This window comes from Ammospiza caudacuta, chromosome 21 (genome assembly GCF_027887145.1).
Source record: "Ammospiza caudacuta isolate bAmmCau1 chromosome 21, bAmmCau1.pri, whole genome shotgun sequence".
Taxonomy (NCBI): Eukaryota; Metazoa; Chordata; class Aves; order Passeriformes; family Passerellidae; genus Ammospiza; species Ammospiza caudacuta.
In genome coordinates this window covers 5450340-5475412 of record NC_080613.1, presented here as the reverse complement: position 1 = coordinate 5475412, position 25073 = coordinate 5450340, and the positions used below count along the sequence as shown (strand labels likewise).

The 25073-nt window shown below is 52.9% G+C and overlaps 1 protein-coding gene across 4 annotated transcripts; it reads right to left on the bottom strand.

Moving 5' to 3' along the window:
* Positions 1 to 1802: 1802 nt before the first annotated feature.
* Positions 1803 to 24773, bottom strand: SH3GLB2 (SH3 domain containing GRB2 like, endophilin B2). 4 transcript variants are annotated; one of them, XM_058818481.1, is made up of 12 exons: positions 24687 to 24773; positions 16696 to 16837; positions 16305 to 16433; positions 15556 to 15689; positions 15006 to 15098; positions 11434 to 11496; positions 7914 to 7937; positions 5385 to 5474; positions 5122 to 5222; positions 4629 to 4643; positions 3779 to 4037; positions 1803 to 3139 (listed from the first exon to the last, which is right to left on the bottom strand). In XM_058818481.1, the coding sequence occupies exons 1-12, from the start codon at positions 24747 to 24749 to the stop codon at positions 3032 to 3034; spliced, it is 1221 nt and encodes a 406-aa protein (XP_058674464.1). In that variant the 5' UTR covers positions 24750 to 24773; the 3' UTR covers positions 1803 to 3031. The 4 variants fall into 4 exon arrangements, with proteins under 4 accessions (XP_058674464.1, XP_058674465.1, XP_058674466.1 ...); XM_058818482.1 differs by lacking the exon at positions 4629 to 4643; XM_058818483.1 differs by lacking the exon at positions 11434 to 11496.
* Positions 24774 to 25073: the final 300 nt, after the last annotated feature.

Sequence of the window (25073 nt, the reverse complement as noted above, 5' to 3'; positions counted from 1 at the left end):
TCAACAAACTCTTTGAGGTTCTGAGCTCAGTGTGTAGTAATGACAGTAAGAGAAAATCAGTGATTAGTGCTTAAAATAGAGCCTGAAATCTAGACAGACTTATCTAAGCTAAGAAATCAAATTTCAGTGTAGCTGTGAGCTAATAACCTACCAGTTCTTTCCTAAATAGACACTTGATTGCTTTACCAGCCAGAACTTTTTTAATTTCAATAGTTTTAAAGAGACTAGAGCTAAAAAATGAGATTATCTTGCTTTGAGGTTGTTTGGGCTTTTTTACCTTATAAGCTTAAGTGCTGGCAATATCCTGGCACATTTCTTTGATCTGGTGTTGCATGCCCTGAGGGCTTTGGAGAGATTTGAACTGGCTGGAAGTAAAGTCTTAAAGTAGAAGGGAGAGGGGCTTGTGGGGTGGTGTGACAGTCCCAAACCCAGTGGTGTTTTGATGGGGCAGCCTGTAACCAGGAACACTTTGTGCCATGGGAGCTGGGTGTGACCAGGGAGAGCTGAAGGTGAACAGCTCTGCAGAGACAGAATGGATGAGGGCTGCCAAGGGGAGGGGGAGCAAAGCTGAAATCTGGTCCATCTAAGCAAGTTCAGTTAGAGCAGAGGCTGTTACTTGACAGCTGTGGTCAGGATCTTTCCTTTTTCATTCATTCATTCCTTCCTTCCTTTTGGTTTTGGAAGTTACAGTGTGCTCATCACTGTATTGGTGTTCAAAAAGAATGGATTCTTCTAGATGTTTATTCAAGCACCAGAGTGAGTTGGTGGTGCTTGGCAGGAGCCCTTGGTGCCAGACAGCAGAAGCAGTGGGTGCTGTTGGTTGTGTGTGTTTGAGAGCTGCAGCAGCATTTCAGTCTTAGCTGCCACTGTCCCTCAGGCCCACAGGGATCCAGCCAAGGATGTCCCCTGACATCTGCAGGGAAGCAGCACAATTGTCACAATTGTCACCTGCCTGTGCAGAGTCAGGAGCAGCAATAGATGTTCCATGTGCTTTTCTTCCTACTTGTGCAGAGTCAGGAGCAGCAATAGATGTTCCATGTGCTTTTCTTCCTACTGCAGAGGGAACAGAGTGCTGGTGCCAGGAAGAGAATCCCTCTGGCTGCTCTGAGGGAAGAGACCATTTTCTGCTTCATTAAGCTGCTGCTGCTTTAATGTACCAAGGACAGGAATAACAGAGGAACAGGGATGTCACTGGCCTGAGGGAAAATATACATGCTGGAAGGGAAATAGGCAGGAGTAGATCTCTAATAGATCAGGAGTATGAGATTGGTAGTCCTGGCAGTTTTAAAACTAACTAGAACAGCAACATCATTTGATTTCCCCTGTTCTCTTTAACTAGAACAGCCAAGCTTTGTTGCTGCACTTCAACAGCTGCTTTTCCCAGGAGTTCCTTCCAAGCTGGGTGTTGGGGACAAGACTTTAGGATTTTAGATTAGCAGCAGATCTAGTTTCCATAACAACTCAAAAAGTCTGTTAGATCTAGAATAGCACTTGGGTCTCTCAGCAGCTGAAGTCATCCTGCTGCTCTATTTTTGCTTCAAGTGCAGGAGGAGCTGTTGTTTCTCAGAGCCCCTGAAGCTGTAGTACAACTGAGATGTGACAGCTGGGAGAGGAACCACAAGGCTGTGACAGAGTGTTGGGAGTGTCAGGTGGGACAGGAAGCAGCTTTGTTTTGCTTTTAGCCCCAACTTCCAAGCCTGGGGCAGCAGGAGGGCTCTGCTTTCACCTGAGCTGCTCCTTTGTGTCCCTGCTTACAGGAGCAAGGGCAGCCCTGAGCCAACAGAAGATGCTGAGGCAGGAGGTCAGGCAGTTCTGTTTATTGGCAAATAAGTGCTGAAACCCATGAGCCCCACAGACACAGGTGCTCAGTGCCCTGTTACATTAGAATGGTCACAAAACCTTTGGGGAAAGTGCAAAAGATCAATAAACAAGCAAAGTTAGTTCTGACATACCTGGGGAAGGGTGTGAACAGAGTTTGGTGCAGGTGAGTTTCTCTTCCATCCAGCTTGAGTGGAAAACTTGTGACACATCAAGTGGAAGTCCTTTAGGTGAGCTCTAGCTAGGAGTTCATTCCAGAGTGAGCAGGCACACACACACCTGAGCTAAGCTGGGATCTGGAGTGTGTGTGGCCAAAAACTGCTCCTTGTTGGGGGTCACAGCAGCTGGGACTGTCCCTTTCTGCACTAGGATGCACCAAGTCCGTTCACTGCTGACATGGGAGGGGAAACATTCATTAAATCAGTGATTCAGGGTGGAAATAAAGTCAGGCTAAAACATGCCTGGACAGACACACTGAAAGAAAAGCCTGGACAATAACACAGGGAGCAAAGCTTGTAAAAAGGCTTGTAAACTTTGCAGTCCAAGAGCAATTTCCCAGAGGAAATGCAAGCAAGATGCATGGTCCCTTGCACAGAGGTTTGGGGTTAGGCCCTACAGTAGCAGGTTGATCTTCATAAAGAAATCTTCCAGCTTCAGGGGACAGGGGCAGGTGGGAGCCTCCAGCCCCAGGACAGTGACTGTGGCTCTGGCCAGCTGTGCGTTGCTGGGCTCCCAGGGGAGAGCAGGGTGGGTGGGCTTAACAGGCTCCTAAATTTCACTGCAGCCTCCTTGCCTGGTGTGCCAGGACAGGGCGGGGGGGGGGGGTGTGTGGGACACTTCCCTGCTGGAATGCTCAATGGCTGGACTTGGGCAATTCTACTGGAGAAGGGAGGAAGGGCAGAGAGGCACCAACCACACCTGACACAGGGAGGAACAGGACTAGGGCAGGGAAGGGAAAACGAAATCAAGGAATCTTGTGCCATCAGGACTAACCTCAAAGCAGGCTGCACTGGTAGTAACCAATTCAGTCTTGGGTGCCATCAGCCCTTTCCCAAAACCTCACCAGAACAGTGTTCCCACTTCTTTCCCCCAATTCCTGTATGAGCAATGGAGTGTCGACCCTGAAGAGAGCAATGGTCTCGGATGAGGAAATCCACGTTGGAAGTGCCAGATGAGGGGTGCATTCTGCTTGTACATTCTTCTTCCTTAACATTTAACTTAACAGTTCCAAGTAAGTGACAGGAACTTTCCCTTTCTGATTCCCTCTCTCCCCTATGAGCCAGTCTGGATCCATGCCTGGCAGGCTGTACACAGTGATCATCTGGGGATAGAAGACAGCACATTAGACAGGACCTTACTCTGCAGACAGAGCCAAGAAGTTCAGTCAGATGAGGACTGAAAGAACAATAATTCCTGAAGTTCATTTAGCAGCCATCTGTGCCCTTTCCCTGGAGCTATCTGCAGCTTTAACACAAGATCTATGGAAAACTGCCCAGTGATGTCCCTGTTGCTTTTTCATTCTCCAAAGTGACTCAAGGTACTTTACATGTTGCTATGTCATCCCTTCTGAATATGGAAGTTCAGTTTACAGAACAGAAGAGTTTCCAACTTGCTGATTTTTCTTTTTTTCTCAACATGATTAGAGCAGGCCTCCAGCCAACAGCTTATCCCATGGCTCTGGATAAGGCAGCTGTATTTGAGGGTCACAGTGAAGATATTAAGTATTGGAGTATTTTATTTTGGGTACAGTTGGGTTTTAACAGGGGGGCTTATTTGGGTGATGTTAAATAGTAAATGGTTGTGAGCACAAGCTCACTGCAACTTAGCAGATACTGCTATCCAGGAAAAGACTTAATAAAGCAGGTTTTAGGGGCAGGAAAAGGAACCAAAGTCCTTGTTGGGCACACCATGGGCTGCTGGGTAGCTGTAGCCAAACCCAACACTCAGGAAAGGCACCAACCTCATCTGCAAGAAGTGCCAGCTCGGTGCTGTCGGCTGCTTCATAGTCGTAGAGGACTCTGGCCCTGCGTGTCCCACTGGCAGGAGGTTTGACTTCATTGGGGTTCAGCACACCCTCTGCCACGGTGTTGGGCACCCCAACAATTGTGGGCACCACTGGGATTGTAGGCACAGCAGGGAGGGTGGCAGCAGCAACAGGAGGAGAGGCAGCAGCTGCAGGAGATGCGGATTCTGCGTTGCCCACGAACGTACCTGAAAATCTGACAGGGGAGAAAAGAGCCCAGTTCAGAGAGGCTCCAGCCTGAGGAAACACAATCAGCTCTTCCTTTCAGCAGCTGCTCTGCAGAGATGATGCTCAAGAGTTGCAGCCTACAGAGGCAGCTGTAACACACTCACACTGCCCTTCACATGGGGAAACACCCTCAGTTCTCAGGTGCTGAGGCTGCAGCAGGTGACATTTGTCTGCCCATTGTGACTCCAGTGCTCTGTTTCAGCACTTGCAGAGTTCCAGACTGATGTGTGGCTCTGCAGATGGGGCTGGGCAGGTGCTGCTCTGGCCTCTGATTGACTGGGTCCATTGTGCTGTGTCCTTGCCCTGCTCTCACACAGTCTGTTACCTGTTCTGCCTGCTAATTCTTCTGGAAAGGGATGGGCACTGATGCTGTTGAACTGGATAACACAGCTGGAGGCTCCCAGGCTTTGCAGGCTCTCTAGACTGACACAGTGATGGAGCTCAGGCTCAATTATCTAAGAGGGTACAGCTCTGGCCTTGGCAGTGCTCACACAGAGATTCCAGAGTCACTGAGGGGAGGAGAGCCCTCAGAGCTCATCCTGGCCAGTATCATACTTACATTTCTCCTCTGGAGCTGCAGGCATGGAAAAAGAATGGAACAGGAGTGTGAGTGAGCACGTAGAGAACACATCCCCTCCTGGGTCAGGCCTGTGCTGGTGTGACAGGACCAGACAGAACATCCCAGCCCACCCCACGGGATGTGCAGCCAGCAGCACTGAATGTGGAATCTGGGGTTTGTTACTGCTGCAGCAGAGCATGCTCAGGCTCATTGCTTGGCAACAAGAATTTGAGTCCTGTGTGATTTAACTAATTTAGAGGAAAAATGTTCAAACTCCCATGGCCATCATGCTTTGGGAGGAAAGTAAAAATCCAGTGGAAAAGCTTGTTCCAAATGCTCCACCGCCACCACTGTAAACTCAGAAACTCTGTCAGAGCTGTGATGGCACTTCATAACTTCTGCCCAACATTATGATGAGAGGGAGAAAGAGCCCTGAGCTGGGGGTAAGGAGATCAATAACCCTCAGAGAAGTAAAAGCAGTCTCTTGTCTTACCTGCCCAGCTGCTTCTGTAGATCCAGCATGAACTGGTAACACTGAGCATAGTAGTTGGTCTGAGACTCCACAAACTCGTGGAGACAGCGAAGATGATTCACCTGCAGGGAAAAGGAACCATCAGCTTGGCTGAGTTTGGCTGCCAGGCACAGAAACCCTCTGCTGCAGCTACTGCTCCCCTGAGGTACCCCCAATTCACCACCTCTATTGCACATCCAGGAGCCCAGAGCCCCTGTGGTCCCTGGCAGCCCAGGAGGACTCACGTGGGTGCTGCTGATGCCCTCCAGCAGCAGCCGGGTCACCTCCGCCTGCCGGTCGAACTCGGTCTGGGTGAGCCTGAGCTCGTGCTCCGCCTGCAAACAGCACAGGGTGAGGCAGCACAAGGCAGAGCCCTGAGCTGCCTCTGCAGCCCCTCCACACCCCCTGGCAGCAGGATCCCCCTGTGACACTGAGCAGCAGGCACAGGAGAGCCTGGGTTGGGATCCCAGAGACCTCTGGCTGCATCTCAGCCTGGTTCCTTCTTAACCCTGCACTGGACCACTGCAGGTGATGGAATGGCAGCTCAAAACTGATGCATCAAGCAAGGAAGCTCCTACTCCCACAAGACTAGAACATGAAGAAGGGGAGGCTTTGTTAATCCTGAGCTATGTGGGAAGTCAGTTCCATGCCAGCTCTGGTCCCTTTAATCCCCTGTTTCTGCACCTGCAGGCACAGGAATGTCACAGCCTCCCCAGGGTTCTCTCTGGAAGTGCAGTGGTTTTGTTTTTATCACCACAAAACAAAGACTGAGGCCAGGCAGCATTACCAAACTGCTGCTGCTAATTAAATCTGCAATGGAGATGAACATCCCCATCCAACTTCTACCCAAGGGTCTCCTTTGGGGCTAGTTACTGATTCTGAGCTAGGAGGAATTAAACACTGGTGAATAGCAGGCAGCTCCACAGCAGCTCTGGGGATTCAGAGACAGACTGACATGGAGACCCATCTCTCCCCACCAAACAGAGCATTCACACTGGGGCAGTTCTGCAGTACCAGAACACCCAGGTGGATCCTGGCAAGGAGATTCAGAAGTGCTGGAGCAGCCAAGTGCTCTGGTGCTGGCTCTCCCCTCCTGCTGATGAAAGGGGTGACAAGCATCCCCACATGTTCTCTGGTGTTATTCCTTAACACCAGGGCTGTGGTGTGCTCTTGGGATGAGCTGGGACTGTCACACAGGCTGCTGTGCAGGGCTGTCACAGAAGAGTGACACCCACTCAGCTCCAGCTCACAGGGAAGAGAATCCTTTCCCCCCTCCAGGAATGTGCAGCCATCAGAGCTGCCTTGGTGCAGGGGCTCCTTTTGCTGCTTTGGGAATGCCCTGACCATTGTGGCACAGGACTGGCACGTCTGGAACTGAGCCCAGAGGGCTGATCCAGCCAGGCTGACAGTCTCAGAGCAGAGGCCACATCCCTGGTGACCCCAGAGGAGACACAGCATTCCCAGCAGGACAAGCTGGAGGTGCTGCTGGGGGTAGCAGCACTACCAGTGTAGGGCCAGGCTACAACAAAGAAATGCTTTGACTGTCGTATAATCAGATTTGTCTATTTTAAGCTACAACTCAACTGATCTATTTTCTTGCATCCTCTGTATGAAAGGGATTATTTAAAGGAGAAGGGGGAATGCAACAGAAAACAACAGTGCAATGCCTTCAAAACACCAAGTGATTCTTGCTCCTGTGAGCTGAGGCTCCAGCATTCAGAGCTATTTAAACTTGTGCCAGGCAGACCCAGCTCCATTTGGTGCTGCCTGGGATCTGCCTCTCCCTGCCAGCTCTGAGCAGTTGCAGGATGTAGTTTCCTATAAAACCAGAGCTGGATGGTGACCTGGGAGGCCTCTTCCAGTCTTGTGCTTCTCCAATAAAGGAGAGCTGCAACATTTACTTACACACTTCAGTCTATCCAAGCAGAATAACCCAAAGAGAGGACAGAGGAAGAGATCCTTGCATGCTCATAGCTGGCTGTAGCCAGCTTGTTTGGTTGAGGGACTGAAGGATTTAAAGAAGAGGAAGAGCTGGGTCAGGAACAGCCAGTCCATTCTGCAGATGCCTTTGGAATAACAGCAACAAGCTGCTGTCATGCACAGCACACAGAACCTCTGCCATCCTGCACTTCAGCTTCACAGCAATGCCTGCTGGGGGTGTTTGAGGTGGGAAAGAACAGGAGCCCAGGTGTCTCTGGAAGCTCCAGGCTGTGCTGGGGCTCCACACAGAGTTCATCTTGGTCTCACCCTCCATCCATCCTCATGGACAAGTCACACTTCCCTTCCAGAGCCTCCATGGATCAGAAGGTAAGTGCAGCTCATCCACAGAGAATCAACTCCATGAGGCTTCAAACCTCTGCCCTGACCAAGCTGCTCCCTGCAGCAGCTGTGGATGTGCTCTGTCCTTGCTGCAGCTCTGTGAGGAGCCAGCTGGGTGGGTCAGGCCAGAGGCACATGGAGGATCAGAGCCTTGGCCACAGGAGCAGAGCTGGTCACACCTCAGCCACCACCTCCGCTCCTGTCACACAGTGCAGGGCTCTGAGCCTCCTTTCACCACACAGGGAAGTGTCTCCCACCAGGGACAGCCAAGGGGCCCATGGCTCATCCCCAGCTGCTGTCATTGCACTGAACCACCCAGAGGGATCAGGGCTGGGGCACACAACAGCAGCAGCAGCCCCTGACCCTCCCTGCCAGGGAACAGGCAGGGTTTCACATTAGCCCTGTCCTCAGAACACCCCCAGAAGGTTTGAGCACAATCCCAGCTGGGTACTCACCTTTTCCACCTCGTCGCTCCAGAGCTGTGGGGGCCACAGAGCAACAGGAGAGGAGATCAGTGTTGGAGACGTCGTGAGGCACTGGGCACTGACACCAACAGCAGGGACCCTCCATGGGCACAGCAGGCCAGCTCCAGGACAAGCCAGCCCTTCACCCACAGCAGCTGCCAGATCCATGCCCCTTCCCCTCATCCCTGCACCCTGGAGCTCAGTTCCACAATGGGAGGGCAAGTCCCTGCCAGGGCTGCTACAGCCACTGCATCCCCTGGGCTCCAGGGAAAAAGGGATTGACAGCAGAGTCCTCTGCACAGCAGGCTCACCGTGCTGGAGCTGCAGAGGCTGCTGTTGGGGGACAGCCCTTTTGTAGGGTTATGGAGAGGCAAGTGAGCTTTCTGAGCCCAAGCCACATAGAGGCAAATGTTCCTCACCCACAGTGCAGAGAAATGGGATAAACCCATCCAGCCTGCAGTGCCAACAGCCTGCTCAGGCACAGCAAGGAGGAAGCAGGGGCTGGATGCTGCCTCTGAGCCAGGCAAAACATCACACAGCTCCTTCAGCTGCCTCTGAGCCAGGCAAAACATCACACAGCTCCTCCCTGCTCTCCTCATCCTCAGGGGCACACCTGAGGAGCAGAACACTGCACACCTCCAGCTGCTGGTGGGATCTGGCTTCAGGACACGAAACAATGAACAGAAATCACACACAGCAATGGCAAAGGGAGAGAGAGGAGCCAGAAAAACAGAAAAACACATTGATCCTTCCCAGAGGTCCTTGGCTTGGCCTTTCCTCATCAGCCAACAGTCCCGGCAATGTGAAATTCCCCTGGATGCAGGAGCACAGCAGCCTGCAGCACCCACACCAGCAGGGCCAGGGGAATGAGCCCTGTGGAGCTCAGCTTCACCCCCCAGTGTCAGCTCTGCAGGCCTGGGAAGGGCACCAGGCACAGCTGGATTTGCTCTGGGGGCTCAGAGGGAGAGCAGGCTCTGCTTGGCCCGGGCTCTCCCAGCTGAGCTTTGCTCACCATCAGCCCTCAGGTGAATTTGTGGCCAGATTTGTTTCTCCTCTGTTGCCTTTGCTGTGCCACATCCAGATCCAACCCTGTGGTGCTCTGGGACAGCCCAGCTTTGCCCAGATCTACCCCTGGGCTAAGACTCACTGTGGCTCCTCTTTGGGCAGCTCAGAGGGCAGAAAAGGCCATGATCTGCTGTTGTCTTCCTGCACCTCAGCTCAAGCCAGAGGAACCCTCTTTAAGGCACTCAATTTGTTTTTCTTGGAGTCATTCCTAGGAGTACAGCACATGGCAGGGGCTGAGAGAAAGGGATATTCAGGCTTACACAGCTCATGTACACCTTCTTACACAAAAACAAAAGGTCAGTGTGGGAGAGAGGAGAAATGGCTCCTCAGCCTCCAACTCATACAAAACAAGCGAGGTGCTTTTTTTTTCTTGGATTTCATTCCATCTGAGCCCTCCTGTCGTGGAAGGGGGAAAAAAAATCAAAGCACCATGTTATCCACCTCTCCAAAAACCAACAAAGTAAATTTAGAATCCAAATCAGAGCCCAGCTGAGGGCATGTGGGGTCCAGGAGAGAGCTGACCTGTTTGCTCACCTGTAAGACAAAGCTGTTCCCTTGGGCACAACCAACCCCTCCCTCCAGAAAGGAGCAGGTGAGCAGCAGCCACTGCTCTGCACTCTCAGTGCACACTAAGAAGTAGCACAAGGACTCTGGCCTGGAAGAAAAGCAGAGCAACAGGATGAAGAGCTCCTACCTTGCTGCAGTGCCTGACCCTTTGGGATGAATGCTGGGATTTGAGAGCTTGCAGCCAAGCAGCCCTGCCTGTACAGAGCCAGGGAGCAGCCTGGGCTCAGCCTGTGTGCTGCTAATTAGAGATGCAAAGTGTAATTCATGTCACCCCTGCCAGTGCAGCTGGACTTCAGATGGCCCTTCACCCACCAACTGCAGCCTCTGGAAGACTTTTGGAAGCCACAAGGCCTGACTCTGGTCAGGCCAGCACATTTCCCACAGGCACTCCTGGTAGGAGGCCCTGCTGTGCAATGAAACCCCTTGGGTCAGTGCTGGCTGCTCTCCCAGAGCCCTGCTCTCACTGCCCAGTGCCACCAGCACCAGCACAGCCTGATGAGGCAGCACTGAGCTAGGCACAGATGTCCCACGGTAGACACTTGTTACCTAGAAAACCTCACAAAATCTGTTCTGTAAAGTTCCTGTATGTGGCACCTGCTCCCCAGAGCAGCTCTGCAATAGAGCAGGAACAGACCAAGGTAATTTCTGGTGAGGGCTGGACTCCATGAGATGCCAATGCACACTGTACAAATGCTTGTCTTCAGCTGTGCTTTAGCCCTGCTCTGCTCAGAGGCAGGGAAAGCCCAGCTTCTCTCCTCTGGGTGTCCCAGAGCTTCCCTGCAGTCCCTTGGAACAGACTTCCCAATGGAAGAGGCAGAGCCACAGGCTGGCTCTGAGCTGCACGAGGAGACAGGAGAACTGCAGCACCACCAGCTTCAGCTTCTTCTGCAGGACTCTCCTCACTGAGCCTGGACTGATGGAATTGTTTTCTAGTGTTGTGCAAAGCTGTTTCTGATCCCAGCATCGCTCTCCAAGAAGGTCAGGACAGATCCCCCTAGGAACTAACACTGATGCTGTCAGCTCAGTCACACCTCTGGCTCCAAGTGGGATGGGTTTCCCATTAACCAAATCCAGCTTGTTTCCATTGTGCTTTTTGTTTCTGAGAAGGCTGGGCTGTCCTTTTTCATATCAGCAGATCCCACTCCCAGATTATTCTGTTAGCAGGCATCAGTGTTGTTCTGAATGCTGGTTAGGAAGCAAGATGATCAGTTTTCAACATTTTAACGAGAAATGTGACATTGTGCAATGGGGAGCCATGAACACAGCATGGGAAGTCAATTGCTTGGCCAACATCCACTCAGTGTAAGAGTGGAGACACAGTGGGCTGCTCACCCACCCCAGGCACATCTGGCTGTGCAACAGCTGCCAACACACTGAAACTGTAAAAAATGACCTCTGTTTGCAGAACAGACAAACCTGCACTGTTATTGACATTGGTGGCAGAGAGATTCCTCCACCTTTGCTTCTCTTGACCAGCTTCAAAGCCTCTGACTCTGACACCACAGTGCAGGTCAGGCAGTCACTTGTGTGATACTGCCAGTGTACAGCTGGAACCATCCAGAAAGGCCACTCTTGGGGGTTGTTCCTCTCAATTGCTCCCCTAGCAATAACAACCATCAGAAGATCCCCACTGGAAATGTGGAGGAGGGCTGGCAGGGGAGCTGGTTTGGAAAGCAAACCCAGCTGCAAAGGGCCAGACCCTGAGCAGGCACCCCCAGAGGGGTGATGTGAATCCTGGAGGCCGAGTCAGAGCCTGGGCAGCCCATGTCACATTAAAATGTTGAAAACAGCAGAGCACTAGGCCTAAGTCAGGTAGAGAGAGGGGCAGGAGGAGGCTGGAGAGGCAGGATCCAGGAGGAGCAGTACCCAGTGATCTTACCGCTGATGCGCTGGCGGAGAGCACGTAATTACGAGGTCTGGTTTCCTGAAAGTCAGGCACAGCCTGGGGGGGAATAGAGGGTCATGTACAAGGCACCAAGGAGCCAACAGCAGTCACTGGGTGATGGCTGGAACAAGAGACCTGTGGCTTTTTTCCTGCCTGTGCTGGGAGCTTTGCTCAGACTCTGATGAGAGGAGGTCTCCTGGCTTGTGCAGCCACAGCTGGTGCTTGGACAGCAGACACTCCTGCTGTTGGGAACTCTGTATTTACAGCTGTCAGCTCATACAGCACCATCCCAAAGGCATTCCCATCCCCTTGCAGCCAGCAGGGAATTGTTGCATTAACTCAGTCCTGTGGGCACGACCTCCCTTCCCCTTGTTTCCTGTCCACAGCCACTGTACAGGGCCTTGCCCTTAAAGCAGGAAAGTTTGCCAGCACTGGAGCATCCCTGCCACAGTGCCTTCCACTGCTCTCACTCTCTCCAAGCCACGTTTCCTCCTAACAGAGCCAGATCTGCAGGTTCCAGGAAGGCACATGGCTTAGCCAAGCCAAAGGCAGTGCAGGAGTTTTCATCCCAGGGGTCAGGAAACCTCCAAATCCAACCCCCTTCTCCATAGCTGAACTTCTGCCCTGGGGCACCAAGACTTGAGCACTCTGGAGGTTTCCTCCCTGGAAGTGCAATGGATCCAGTCCATCCCCCCAGTTCTGGGCTCACTACCCACCACAGAACGTGGTGCTTTTATTCAGGTGAGACCAGGCCTGCTCCTGGGATGGCAGCACTACCTAAAGAGACAAACCAACACCACCAGGAATCCTCCTGGCCAGCCCTACTGCACACAGGCTGCTGTGCAGGGCTGGCACAGTCCTGCTGCATCCCAGCTCTGCTGTTAATCCCCTCAGGCCCTCTCCCAGGTTAATCTCTCTGCTCTCACCCAGATCCACTTATACACACTGACCCACTTTGCTGGGCCCAGGCAGCCAGCTGGAATGAGTGACCAGTGTGTGGAAGAGCAGTCAGGCAGTCCCAACCATATTTCTTTTTCATACCATTTAGGAGTTTTAGGGATGGCTGGAGGAAGGAATAAGGAGGAGCAATTCCTATTGCAAGTTAAACCTGAATACAGGCAGAAAAATGCACCAGTGAGGTTTGAGGCCAGCATAGCAAGCAGGCTGGACTCCTCCCTGTGGGGAGAAAGGATGGTTCAGAGAAATAGCTGCTTATGCTTTTTGGTTTTTGAAGATCAAGAGCAACTGAAGAAACCTCTCCTCCCATTCCCTGGTCTCCAGGGAGTCCCAAAACTAGTCACAGCACATGGGATGAAGGAGGCAAGCTTCTCTTGTACTTCTGTGCATGGAGAAGTTGAATTTGCAAGCAGTGATCAAAAGGGACCCACCTCCCTCCCCCTTCCACTCTGGTAATGGGGAAAAGGGGCAGAACAGCAGCACAACCAGATCATCCTGCCTGTCATTGTCTCTGGGCTGCCCTTCCAGAGAGGGACTGGCCACCCAACCCCAGGGGGTTTTCTGGGGAGCCCCTGCCTCTCTTGAGCACTGCTTGCAGCAACGTGGATGGACCCAAGGGATGCTCCAGAGGGGCTGCAGGCAGTCTCTGACACTCCCACCCTTCTGGAGCACCTTCCCCAGGCAGCCACAGCCCTGATCACGCTCAGAACATGCTCCAGGGCCAGTCCCAAAGGGACCAAGGAGAGATGAATTTTCTTTTTAAAAATGGGAAAGAGACAATGAGAGGTGTTAAAGGAAAAAAAAAATCACAGCACTGTTAGCACAGTCAATACTCACATCTCCCTCACACTGAGCAAATCACAAAGAAACAAAACAAAAAGGTTAGTAAACAAAACAGCATCAACAGGAGGACAAAGCACAGAGTCTGTGGGAAATGCACAAGCCCAGGTGCTCCACATCAGCTCACAGGTCTGGGCAGCAGCTCCAGGGGCATCAGGAGACAGAAGCTGTGGGAACACGAATTTGCACTACAGAGGGGAAAGAGCAGCAAGAGAGAGGTGAGCTGGGAGAGCTGGGATACTTCAGCTTGCATGGGGAGCTGTGACACAGGACTCCAGGCAGGTTACAGGGAATGCTGTGATCCAGGTGAGGTGTTTAGAGCACAGGGAGCAGCTCTCCCCACTGCTGGGAGCTTCCAACTTGACATCCAGCAGTCAGGGAGGCACCCAGAGCCCAGGGACTCCCCCTTTAGGGTGACAGATGGGTCCCCAGAGCAGCAGCTGGATGTGCTCTGCTGCTGTGCTCAGTGTTTCACCTTGGGGAGGACACCCTGAAAGCCTGGACTGGCTCTGCACCTGCCTGGGACACCCCAAAAGCTCCAGTGGGAAACAAAGTTTTTCTTTTCCAGCTACAGGGGAGTCCCTAAAGCAGGAGAGTGTGTGCAGGTGAGAGGCCTTGGGATCATCTGCTGTAGGGAGCAAGGTAAGGAGGGTGGAAAGGGAGGAAGCACAGGAGGCATCTGAATTCCTGCTCTGACCATAAAGATAAAGCAATGGCCACCAGTTTCCCCTGAGACTGGGGGCACTGTCCCCTCCAGAAGGGGAATGGGGGATTCCTGGAGTTACTTTCAGAGGATCTGGGAGACCTGACTGATTAGAGGAGGCTTTTTTACAAGGGGAGCTACTACTTCTGTTCACAGCTGTCCTGTGTAGGTCTGAGCACTCTGTCAGGGCTGCTGAGCTTAGCACAGCTTCCCCATCTGCCATGGATGTAACTGGAGCTGGAGGAAAGGGAAAACACCTGGGAACTGCTACCCAGGGAGAGAGGCCCAGCTGAGAGATGGTTAGAAACAGGCTCATAGCAGGGCTGGTATCCCAGTGCATCCCAGGTCTGACTGACAAGGACAGCCTGATTCTGACTTGCACACCTTTGCCAATTGAGCTCCTGGTCCCAAGGCAAGAGCAGAACTTGGCAGGTCCTTGTGCCAGCAGCCAGAGCTCTACAGGATGCTCCAACCAGGCCCTCCAGGGAACCCATCAGTGCCCAGTGGGATGAATTCCCCAAAGCCAGAGGGCAAGACAAGTTGTAACTAGAGCACCATGAACAGAGTGAGTAGAGAGGCTCAGGGACAGACCTTGCAGCCAGTCTGACCCTGGCCACCCCTTACAGGCTCCCACAGCACTCCTGCCTGGGAGCTGGCAGAATCCTGACTGGTCTGACAGGCTGGCACTGCTGCAGAGCTCCAGCAGCCTTTCCCTTGTGCACCTCCCAGCTCAGCTCTCTCTTGCCTTGGTTCAACATCCCCTGTGAAAATCAGCAAGTCCTCAGAAGATGCAGCCTTTCAGTTACTAGCACAACTCATCCAGCAACCCTGATCAGTCAGGAGGCAGGAGCCTGGGTCAAGTGCAAGTTTCCAGACTCCAGAAGCTCAGAACTGTCTCAAACAGACACATGGCTCCTGCTCCAGCTCCCTTCCACCCCACATGAGGAATTAATTCCCCCACCCATGCCTGCCAGAGACAGGACACAGGAGAGTAACCTAATTTTTGACCATGTGAGCCAAGCCCTGGGGCCAGAAGGACGGGGAGGGAAATGAGGGGAGGAGTTACCGCTGCTTTTGCCTCGGCAGCTTTGGCCTTCTTCAACCTGGCTTTGCAGGCATCCAGGTCCAGGCGTCGGTTCTGCAGGATCCTCCTCTCTTTCTGCAAGGGACAGGAGATGGCTCAGAAGCAGGATTGAGGAGGGGGTGTGCTATCACCTAGGAATCAAATCTATTTCTTTATTAAAACATGCCAGGGAGAAAGCACCAGTTGCTATGCTCATCTCCTTAGCAAGAGTTTTGGGGCTGGTTGCCAGGGATACAGGATAACCTCCTGCAAGCAGGGCAGCCTGTGATGGGTGGTGCCCACAAGCTGCAGGAGTGGGGAAATGAGTTACTTTTTCATGCACATCAGCTGGCAACCCTTCCCTGTCAGAGGGGGAACCTGAGCAGATCTAGGGCTGGTACTTCCTCATCGTAGCATTGTTTAAGGGGAGAGCTATGGAGTCATCCTTTATCAGGGAAAGAAAAGGGGTTCTCTTAGCACTGTTTCCCTCTCCCCCTGCCCTCCCTGTCTCCAGGGCTGTGCCAAGCTTGCCCTGCCCTGGTGGCACACTCACAGAGATGGTTCTCCAGTCCCCCTCCAGGAAGTTGCGCAGCGGGGTCAGGAAGCTGATGGAGGCAGAGCGGATGAATTCCCGTTCTGCTGCACCCAAGCGCCTCTGAGTCTCTCCAACTTTAATCAAAGTCTTTCCTGCAACAACAGGAACCTTCAGCTCCAGAGAAACCAATTAACACGTGTTGGCTTCAGCCAGCTCACCCAGAGCTTCCACACTGCCGTGCTGGGGGACACAGGCACAGCTGTACCTGGCCTGGGCAAGCTGACCGTGCCTGTCCCAGCCCAGCTCCAGCCCTACCCACTCTGCTGCTGGCCTGAGGCATCTTTTCACTGCTCCCAGGGCAGCTCTGACCTTATCTACCTGAGGCACTCATGCCACTGATGGATTTTACTGCCCTACCTGCTTGCGCAGACTGATCCTTCTCTGCCTCGTAAAACAGAGGCACAGGAACAGAGCAGCAAATTAAAAAGCACCAGAGCAGAAAACATGAGTTGATTAGGCAGTGTTGGCTATAGATGCACCCACAGCTGCTCTGGCTGTAACAGGACTCACTATTGAACAGCTATTGATTTGGAGAGCAGGAACAAAGCTCATGGCAGGGGCAAGGACAGCTGGAAGTGAAGGCTGTGTGCTGTGAGGATTTAAGAGCAGGAAGATGCTCTGTGGGGTCAGGAAGGGCCTGCTGCAAACATCTCAATGCAAAACAGGGATGGATTCCCAGGACTTCTCCATTAGCCAGGCTGACTTACCATAAGGTGTCCCTGGCCCAAAGTCATTGGCTGCCTCTGTCATGTACTGTGCCAGCAGCTCCCCGTTGGTGACCCGGGAAGGCACCTTCCTGTCCAGCTTCTCATACAGGAACTCTTCCACTCTGGCACCTGGAGTGGGGACAGCAGGGAGGCTGAAAGAGGGTCCCTGAACTGGCAATGATGATAGCCCAGCCCATGCAGTCCTCGGGGATGCACTGGACAGCAGTGCCAGGAGCAGGGGTCCCTGCCAGGCTGTGAGGTGCTCTCAGCTGCTCAGGGAAGAAGGACAGGCCCTGCAAGGACACATTTCTCCCAAACCCCACAAACCCTGCCAGAGGCCATGTCTTTCAGTGACATTTGTCCCTCAAGCCTTAGGAGAAGCTGGACTTACTGGGGTTTGGCTGCAGCAGAACTTCAGTCTGACGCAAGATCTTCTCTGTCCAGTTCTTTGTGCAGTCTGCCCTGGCCAGGAGGTTTTCAAAGTGGGCATCAAGCTCAGTCTTCTCAGCCTGGCCCAGCTTTTCTTCAGTAAACTGCAGGAAGAAGGCAGTCATTAGGTCTGTTCTTCCAAAGCAGATTTACAGTGTGTTGGAGAGCTAATAGGGACATTGAAGCTGCTTTTGTCTTGTGTATTTACCTTAGAATAGAGCTAAAAACCCTTCAAGGTATCATTCTTTTCTCCCAGGCATCTTTCAGGGGAAGAGGGCAAATTTTTGCCCAAGAGTAGAACAAGCATTGGGCTAAAAATAGACTCCAGGTCTGAGAGGTATTCCAGAATAAGTAACTTTTAATAAGATCTAGTACAGAAATACTCCAGTTGTGAGGGATCTGTTTAAATATGCACATGGCTTCCACTGCTTCATGCAGGAGAGCAACAGACATCCTTCACATGAGGGAAGGTGCTAAATCCCTTCATCTCCTACTGACCAGCTCTGTGTCCTGCAAACCCAAGGGATCAGGAATGCCACCACCATCTGAAATCAGGAGACTCAAACTCAGGATTTAGGTAAAACCACTTTCTGCAAGTGCCTCTTCTTCTGGGACACAGTCTGGAGCAGGGAATTGAAATACAACACTGTCCAGCTCTTCTCAGCACTCAGATTCATACTGGCAATGGACAATCCCTCACTCTGCAATTCCTTTTAAGTCTAAAATTAGCAGTAGGGAGAGTTAGGTGGTGAAAGTCTCCAGTGTTTTCATACTGGGCAGTGGCACCTGACCAGGTTTGTCAGATGCAGCCTCAGATGGCCTGGACATCCTCCATTGTTTCCTTGAGGGATTTCTGAGAGAAGAGCCCATTCCCTCTCATCCCATCCCATTTCCCACTTGCCCTTTTCAGTGAAGTTGGCCAATTTCAGTGTATTTTGAAGCACAAATCCCTGCTCTTGACAGAACCAGCATCTTGTTGGATCACGCCAAAAGACCCTTTGGACAGCTGTGCCAGTTGGGGTCCAACAGAGGCTCCAGCTGTCCCTTAACCCTTGTTACTGCTCTCTGATGCCATTGCTGAGTCACCAGGACATGGTGCTGTGCAATATTGGCCCAGGCAGATGCCAAAGATCACAGCCTGGATAAAGCTCTGGGATGAAATGCAGCTCCTGTCTCATCTACCACTGATACCCTCTCCTCTCTGCTTCCCTCCTCCACAGCTCAGCTCTGGGTGGGCTGAGATGTCCCTTCCATGGGGTCTTGACCTGGGGTTGCTGCCCTTCTGAAAGGCTTCCTGGCCAGCTCTTTCCTTCCTCACCCAGCCCAATGCTGGGAACCAAGTGAGATAAGGAGAGCCCAGAGCAGGGGCAAACAGCCCTTGGAGTCCTGTTACCAGATGGCTGAGATATACAAAGCCTCCAGGTATGTTTACACAGCGACCTGTTTGGCACCAGCCACTGGAGAGCTCTGTCAGATGTGGGAGGTGACAGAGCCCCAGCTGCAGGGACAGGTCCTCAGCTGCAGGGACAGGGATCCTGTCCCTGCTCTCTGCACCAGCAGCCCCTGGTTACTGCCATGTAATTTCACCTAGGTCTTGCCATGGTCCCCTGGGTAAAAGCAGATTCGGTGTGAGAGGGTGTTTGTGTTGTTTGGTCTGTGATTCCTTTGGGGGTCACACATGGCTCTCAGTGGCTAAGGCTGCTTTCCTCTGTCTGGGAGCCTAGGGCTGTTTTCAGACTCTGCCAGGCTGGGCTGAGTCACTGCCATGCAGCAAACTGGGACTTCCCAGGTATCTGGCACCAATTCTTGAGTCATCTGTTAAAGATCTTTCCTAAACAAGACTCTTTGATGCAAAGGTAAGTCTCTCCCACCCCACCCCCCCTTTCCCAGACAGCATTTTGAGACCTCATCTCACTTTCAAGTCCAGCTCTTTTTCCTACAGTTTGGGCTTATCCTGCACCAGCATCTGCCCTGGAGCTGTCAAACCTAAACCCAATTTCTATTCAGCTGAATTGAGTCAGCTTCTTACAGCATTGCTGCAGTGCCAGATCACTCCAGCATCTCCACAGTGCTGCTGCCCCTGTCCTGAACACTCCAGCTCTGGGGTCCTGTGCTCTATTAGCAAGTGACATCTTGGCATCACTGTCCTCTGGGGCTGTTTTGTGTAACCCAGTGCAGGGGTCACAGCTCAGCATTTGCCAGAAATCAGAAACTCAACTCTTATCTCAAGTCAGGCACTGAAGCTGTTTGTCTTGCAACAAGGCTGAGGGCAGCAAGGCTGGGGATGCCTGGCAATGCCAGAAGGGGAGGGTGGGCAGGAATCTCAGCCACAGCCCCTGGTTCCAAAAGGTCAGGCCACAAAATCTCTTATTGAGGCTTCTTTCAGGGTTGGAAAGGAGGGCATAGAGTGGGTGCAAGGCACAGGAGGCTGTGGCTCCACTGACACTCCCTCAGTGTCCCCCTGATCCAGGAGCTGGATGTGCTGAACCCAGCCCAGGCACAGCCTTGGGGGGGTGGTGCCTCACTGCAGTGACCCCAGGGTGCTGTCCCTGCCCAGTGCTACCTCCTCCTCCTCCCCCCTGTGCACAGAGTCCCTGATCCAGCTCAGTTTGATCTCTAATGTGACTTTTTAGACCTATCAGAGAACCCACCTGACTTCACAGCAGTGGTGGGGATGTGCCATGAGGTGCAGGGAGAGCAGGACCACCTGCTGCAGGAGCAGCCTGCCATGGGATCAGATGAAGCTTCTGGAGGCACAGCCAGCTCAGGAGATTACAGGTAAATTACACTGACCTAGGAGCTGGTTTGTGTTTTTGTCTGCTGCAAGTGGAAATCTGAGATTTTGGGTGCAACAGATCTCAGCTGCTGCTCCCTTCTTACCTGGCTGCCCAGTGAAAAGGAGGGTAGAAGAACAGCAGTTTATGAAATTTGGCTACTCAAGCACTTCAGGCAGAACTCCCCTGTAAAGGATTTCTATTCTTGAGAATCTGTTTTCATAACACAGAAATTTGATTAAAAATATTTCACTGTGACACCAAGAGATGCAGGAGAAATGAACTGATCATACTCTCAAGCCTCCTGACTGGAAAAAGACAGACTTTGAGTATTTTATATCTTGCTGCTCCCAGACTAGATGCACTGCTGTCTTTTACAACAGATTGCCAAAAATGGCAGTGATACTGGGTTTTATCAAGTTGATTTACAGGCTTGGCCTGTTACAGATCCCTGGGGAGAGGGGCAGGGCTGGCAGAGCACAGGCAATTGCGGTGCTGAGAAGAACCTCCAGCTCCTCCATCCTGCCGTGGCAGAACTACTCCCATTTGTTTTCTAGAACCTGAGGACTGGGTCAACACCCTGAACCAATTCCCAGCTCTGCATCCTGGGATCATGAGCCAGGTGGCCGTGCTGAGGCTGCTCCCCTGCAGGAAACATCCCTGCAGCTGACCCAGAGCAGCTGCTTAATAATGCAGGGCAGCCTTTTGTCAGTGCCACTCTCACTCTCCAGGAAGAGCAGAGCTGTGCTGCATTCCAGGACATCAATAATTCAGCCAAAGGTTGGGTTTCCTCTGGGAGGCTTGGCTGGCCAGCAGGAACAAGAGATGCTTTATCAGGTGGACAAACAGGGTGACCCAGCAGGAAAGCAGCACTTGGGGCACAGGCCCAACAGGAGCATGGATGTGCTGCACTGCAGTAAGGGCAGCTGCCCTAAGCATTCGCAGCTTGGGAAAAGCCCCTTCCCCAAAAGAGTTGGCAGACACAAGTCTGGGGTGTCAGGAGGGTCAGCAAGTAGTGCTGAGCTGGAGGGGCCCCTCTGCACTGCAGGTACAGATCAGACAGGCTGGGTCTGTCTAAAGGACAGAGGTGGCTTTCAAATAGCCCATGCTGAAAGCACCAGCACCTTCATTTCCTTAAAAGAGGAATAAAATCCCAGTATAATAAAAACCCATGCTGTATCTCTGACAGGGTGGCTGCAGCCCCCTTGCAGAGGATCTGGGGGCAGAGCTCAGGCCCTTGTACCACTTGCAGGGTCCCCATTTTATCCAGCTGGATGTTACCTATGACTTTCTACTTTAAATTACAAAGATCAAACCAGGGCCAAGAGACTTAAACCAGGCATAGTTTCCTGTAGCTGCCAGTAGATTTAGATTGTTGGGTTTTTCAAAGCCTCCAAATAGCTCAAAATGCCCAAAACACAGAAAAATTTACTCTTTTGGTGATTAAAAGCACAACACAGTCAGCTCAGCAAATCTGGCTCCCTCTTTGCACAGGGTTGCAGTAGGAAAGAAGCTACAGCCACTCAGAATCTTAGAACTACTTAATTTTCAGCAACTCTGGACCAGATAGAGAGTCTGCTCCAAGTGTTTGGTCACCAGGAGGCAGGAAAGCCAGGCTGGGAGCCAAGTGAAACTGTGCTAGAGGACAGAAGGAAGCCATTAACAGGCACAGCTTGGTTAACTCATGAGCAGGCAGTCAGGAGAGGAAAAACACTGCGGTGGTGGGTGACCTTGGCTGGACGTGAGGTGCCACCAAGCCTCTCTATCATCTCCCTCCTCAGCACAACAGGGGAGTTGAAAATAAAATGGAAAAACCTCAGAGTTCGAGATTAAGGCAGATAATGAAGAAAAAGTTGTGTGTGGAAGCAAAGGAAACCAAAAGATGTTCTTGTCTTCTTCCCATCTGAAGTGATGTGTGAGCACTGCCTGGGAAGCTGGGCCTCAGTCCATGTCCAGGTTACTCCAAAGGACAAATGTGCTCTGTAATCATGTCCCACCTCCTCCTCTCTCTCAGGCTGTACTGCTGAGCAGTGTCCCATGGTGTGGAATATCCCTTTGGGCAGCCTGGGTCAGCTGTCCTGGCTGTGTCCCCACCAAGACTTTGTCCTTTCCTTGGGTCACCTTCTGCTCTCTCCAATTCTAAAGTGTGAGCACCAATAAGGTTGGCAAGCAGAGGGTTTATTTCATCTACAAATTATAAAAGTCTATTTTATCACCAGAGTTCAGGGAGCTGGGGGAGTCTGTCTGTCTGTCTGCAGGGGCTTCAAGATGAGTAAGTCAGCCTCCAGCTGTTTCAGTAATGACATTAGGGCAGGATAAGCACCCAAAAGCTGCATTCACCCTTGGGCATTTCACCCAGAGCCTGCTCACATCAGAACTGACAAAAGACAGATCCCCACAGTTATTTCCAGAGCTCCCTGAAAGAGCCTGGCTTGCAGCCTATCTAGAACAGAGAAATCCAATGTGTGGCCACACAGCTTCCACTGGCCAAGGTTTGGGATTAGACCCACTTATGATAACTGGAAGGTGCAGCTGAGCAAAGGCAGAGGCCCTTCTTCAAGTGAAGAGTGACCTGTTAGGAGTCTGTCTGCAGGTGCTGCATCCCCTCAGAGAGTGCAGATCTGGCTGCAACTGGTGCAAGTGGTAACAGAGGCCATCCCCAGCTGAATGCTGAACCCTACACAAGCTCTGTACCCTTGCAGCCCCAGCCTAGAAGCTCATTCCCCACTCCCAGGGTAGCAGAGCTGTCCACTGCTTTCCTACCCCAATTTTCCTGTCTGCTTTGCTTTTCTGGAGGAGCCCTGTGACTGGAGCATGAACAAGAAGAGCCAGGTAAAGGAAGCAGTGGGTTTGAGCTGTTTTGATTGGGTTTTGTCATGAGGAGCCTAGTCCAAGATCATTCTTCCAGCATGTACATTGGGATGTATTTGACAGATTTCAAACCAGCTCCTGCCCTGAGCCAGCCCAGAGGTGTTGTGCTGACCATGCCCTGTCTCCTTTCCCCCTGGCTGAGCCCTAATTCCAGTCCAAGTGAAGCTCCTGTGTTGGTCAGACAGCTCTGCCAGACAGCAGGAGCAAATGCTGTCTGAGTGGAACAGCACATAATGGCCAGTCCATTTATCTCCCAGCTGCTGCAGTTCCAGTAAAACATCACTTTGTTAAATGCCTGGAGCTGCAGAAAGCATCTCCAAACACTACAGAAAACAGCTTTTTCTAGGCAGTTTATCCCCATCCTAGAAGATCTGCAGTGCTAAAGAGGGCTACAAAGCCAGCCCTTACTGCCCACAGCAGAGCTCAGCTGTCAGTGCTGGCTCTGGGAGAGATGGGGCAGGGCTCACCCACACCAGGGCTCCGTGGGCACCCAAAAAGGCTGAATTGCCCCAGCAGTGACCCCTCATGAGGTGGCTTTCAGCCTCAGAGATCTCCTTCCTTCCAGCTCCCCCTCCATACACACCTGCTCGCTGTCCACAAGTGCCAGCGCTCATTTGGTTTCAAGAAATTACTACTGTAATTAGGCATATGAATATTCATGTACAAGACAGTGGAGTAGGTGTAGCAGGCAGCAGCCACGATTTCTGAACGCCTCCTTGCTCTGGAATCACTGTGTGCAGACACTGTTCCCAGGCCTGTCTCCTTCCTACGCCTTGGAGCTAAAAAACACTTATCAGAGACTTACAATAAGGCTTCTAAACAAGATTTCTCTCCAGCATTTCTTCTGCATCCAAGGTCATTTGCATGAGAACAGCATCTTTAGGTTTTCCATCTGCTCCTTATTTTGCACCTGTAGTTAATATCTCCCTTCTTCATAACATATGACTCACTGGCATGGCTGCAGGAGGTGATATCTGCTTACAGGAGACCAGTCCTGGACAGAGCCAGAATTACTCCACTGCACAGAAGGTCTGGAGTGAGGTAGTTCTGCTCTCTTTGTTTACCACCCCCACACAATGGGCAGAGCAAGAAGCCCAGTCCCAGAGCCACCAGCTGGACCTCACCTTCCAAACAGGATCCCAACCAGTTCTGACCTGCCTCTCCCCTCTCCTGGCCAAACAAGAGCAGTTTTTCACCCATTATGCCCAAGAAATGAATACACTCAGGAGCTCAATTTCACCACCTGCTGCATGTCTGCTGCTCATGTATACCCAAATTTCTTCACAGCTCTGAGGAGGGTTACTGCATCCCCAGAAACTCCTAATCTCAAGTTTGTGAATACCAGAATATTTTGCGTTGGAAGAACCCACGGGGACCACTGAAGGGATCCCACAGGGATCCTGGCCCTGCACAGAAGTAGCCCCAAGAACCCCGGCTGTGCCTGAGAGTGTTGTCCAAGGGCTCCTGGAGCTCTACAGGCCCTGACACTGTGACCCTTCCCCAGGGAGCCTGTTCAGTGCCCCAGCACCCTCTGGGGAAGAACCTTTTCCTAATTCCAACCTAACCCCCGACTTAGCTCCTGCCATTTCCTTGCATGGTCCCGGTGCCTCACCAGCCCCGTGAGGCCCGACCCGCTGGCTCCCAGCAGTTCCTTCCCATCCCTTCATGGTCCCAGTGTTTTCCCAGGGCTGGCACCTCCTGCTCCTCCCCAGGGGCTGAAGCACAGACCAGGTGCAGGCACCTGCAGCGACAGGAACCGTCCCACAGGATCCCACAATGACTGGCGTTGGAAGGGACCCCTGGAGAACATCCCATCCGAGCCCCCTGCCAGGGCAGCATCACCTGGAGCAGGTGACACAGGAGCGCGTCCAGGTGGCTTTGGAACGTCTCCAGAGTGGGAGACTCCACGTCCCCCCTGGGCAGCTCTTCCAGATCCCCGCACCCCTTCCCGGCGGGTCTGGGCTCGGACAAAGCAGCCTCAGGCCGGACCACACAGCTTTGTTCCCTTAAGGCCAATAACGCCAGGCACGACTGTGCCCCGCATCCCCTCCCCATTCCGAGGGCCATCCCCGGGGCTCTCCCCCGGACCTTCCCCGACACCCTCGAGCCACGGCCGGGGCGATGCTCCTGAGGGGATGCCCCTGAAGGCGGTGCTCCGGCTCACACAGACGGGCCCGCCCAGCTCCGATCTTCCTCTCCAGCCTCCCCGGGCCCGAGCAAAGCCCCCCTGCCACCGCCAGGGCCTAGACCCGCGGCTCCCCTGGCCCGCGGCCTCCGGGCGGTGCCGCCCCGCCCCGCCTCGCCTCACCTGCATGGCGCGGGAGAAGAAGACTCCCGCGTCCGACGCCAGCTTCTTCACGTTGAACTCCATGGCGGCCCCAAAGCCGCCCCGGCCGCGCCGCGCCCCCGCTGTCACCGCGCCCGCCGCGCCGCCGCCTTTTATAGAATCGGGTGACGCCCGCTCCGCGCCTCTTAAAAGGGCTATGGCTTCTTACAGGGTCCGTGAGCCCCGGCAGCGCCTTGGCGGGCGGGGGCATGGGCGTGGCCCCTTTAAGCGCAGCAGCGGCGACGGAGGGAGCTGTCAGTGTCGGCCAATAGGAACTCGCGCCGCGCTCCCCGCCCCTTCCCTTCCCGCTCCGCCGCGATCGTCGCCGCATCCCCGAGCCGGGCGCGTTCCGATTGGCGGGGCGGCGGG

Coding starts and splice junctions, on each gene's coding strand:
- SH3GLB2 (XM_058818481.1), bottom strand. CDS start 24,749: ATGGAGTTCAACGTGAAGAAGCTGGCGTCGGACGCGGGAGTCTTCTTC. Junction 16,434..16,695: donor TCTGCTGCAGCCAAACCCCA/GTAAGTCCAGCT, acceptor TCCCCACTCCAG/GTGCCAGAGTGGAAGAGTTC. Junction 15,099..15,555: donor GGGACTGGAGAACCATCTCT/GTGAGTGTGCCA, acceptor TGTCCCTTGCAG/AAAGAGAGGAGGATCCTGCA.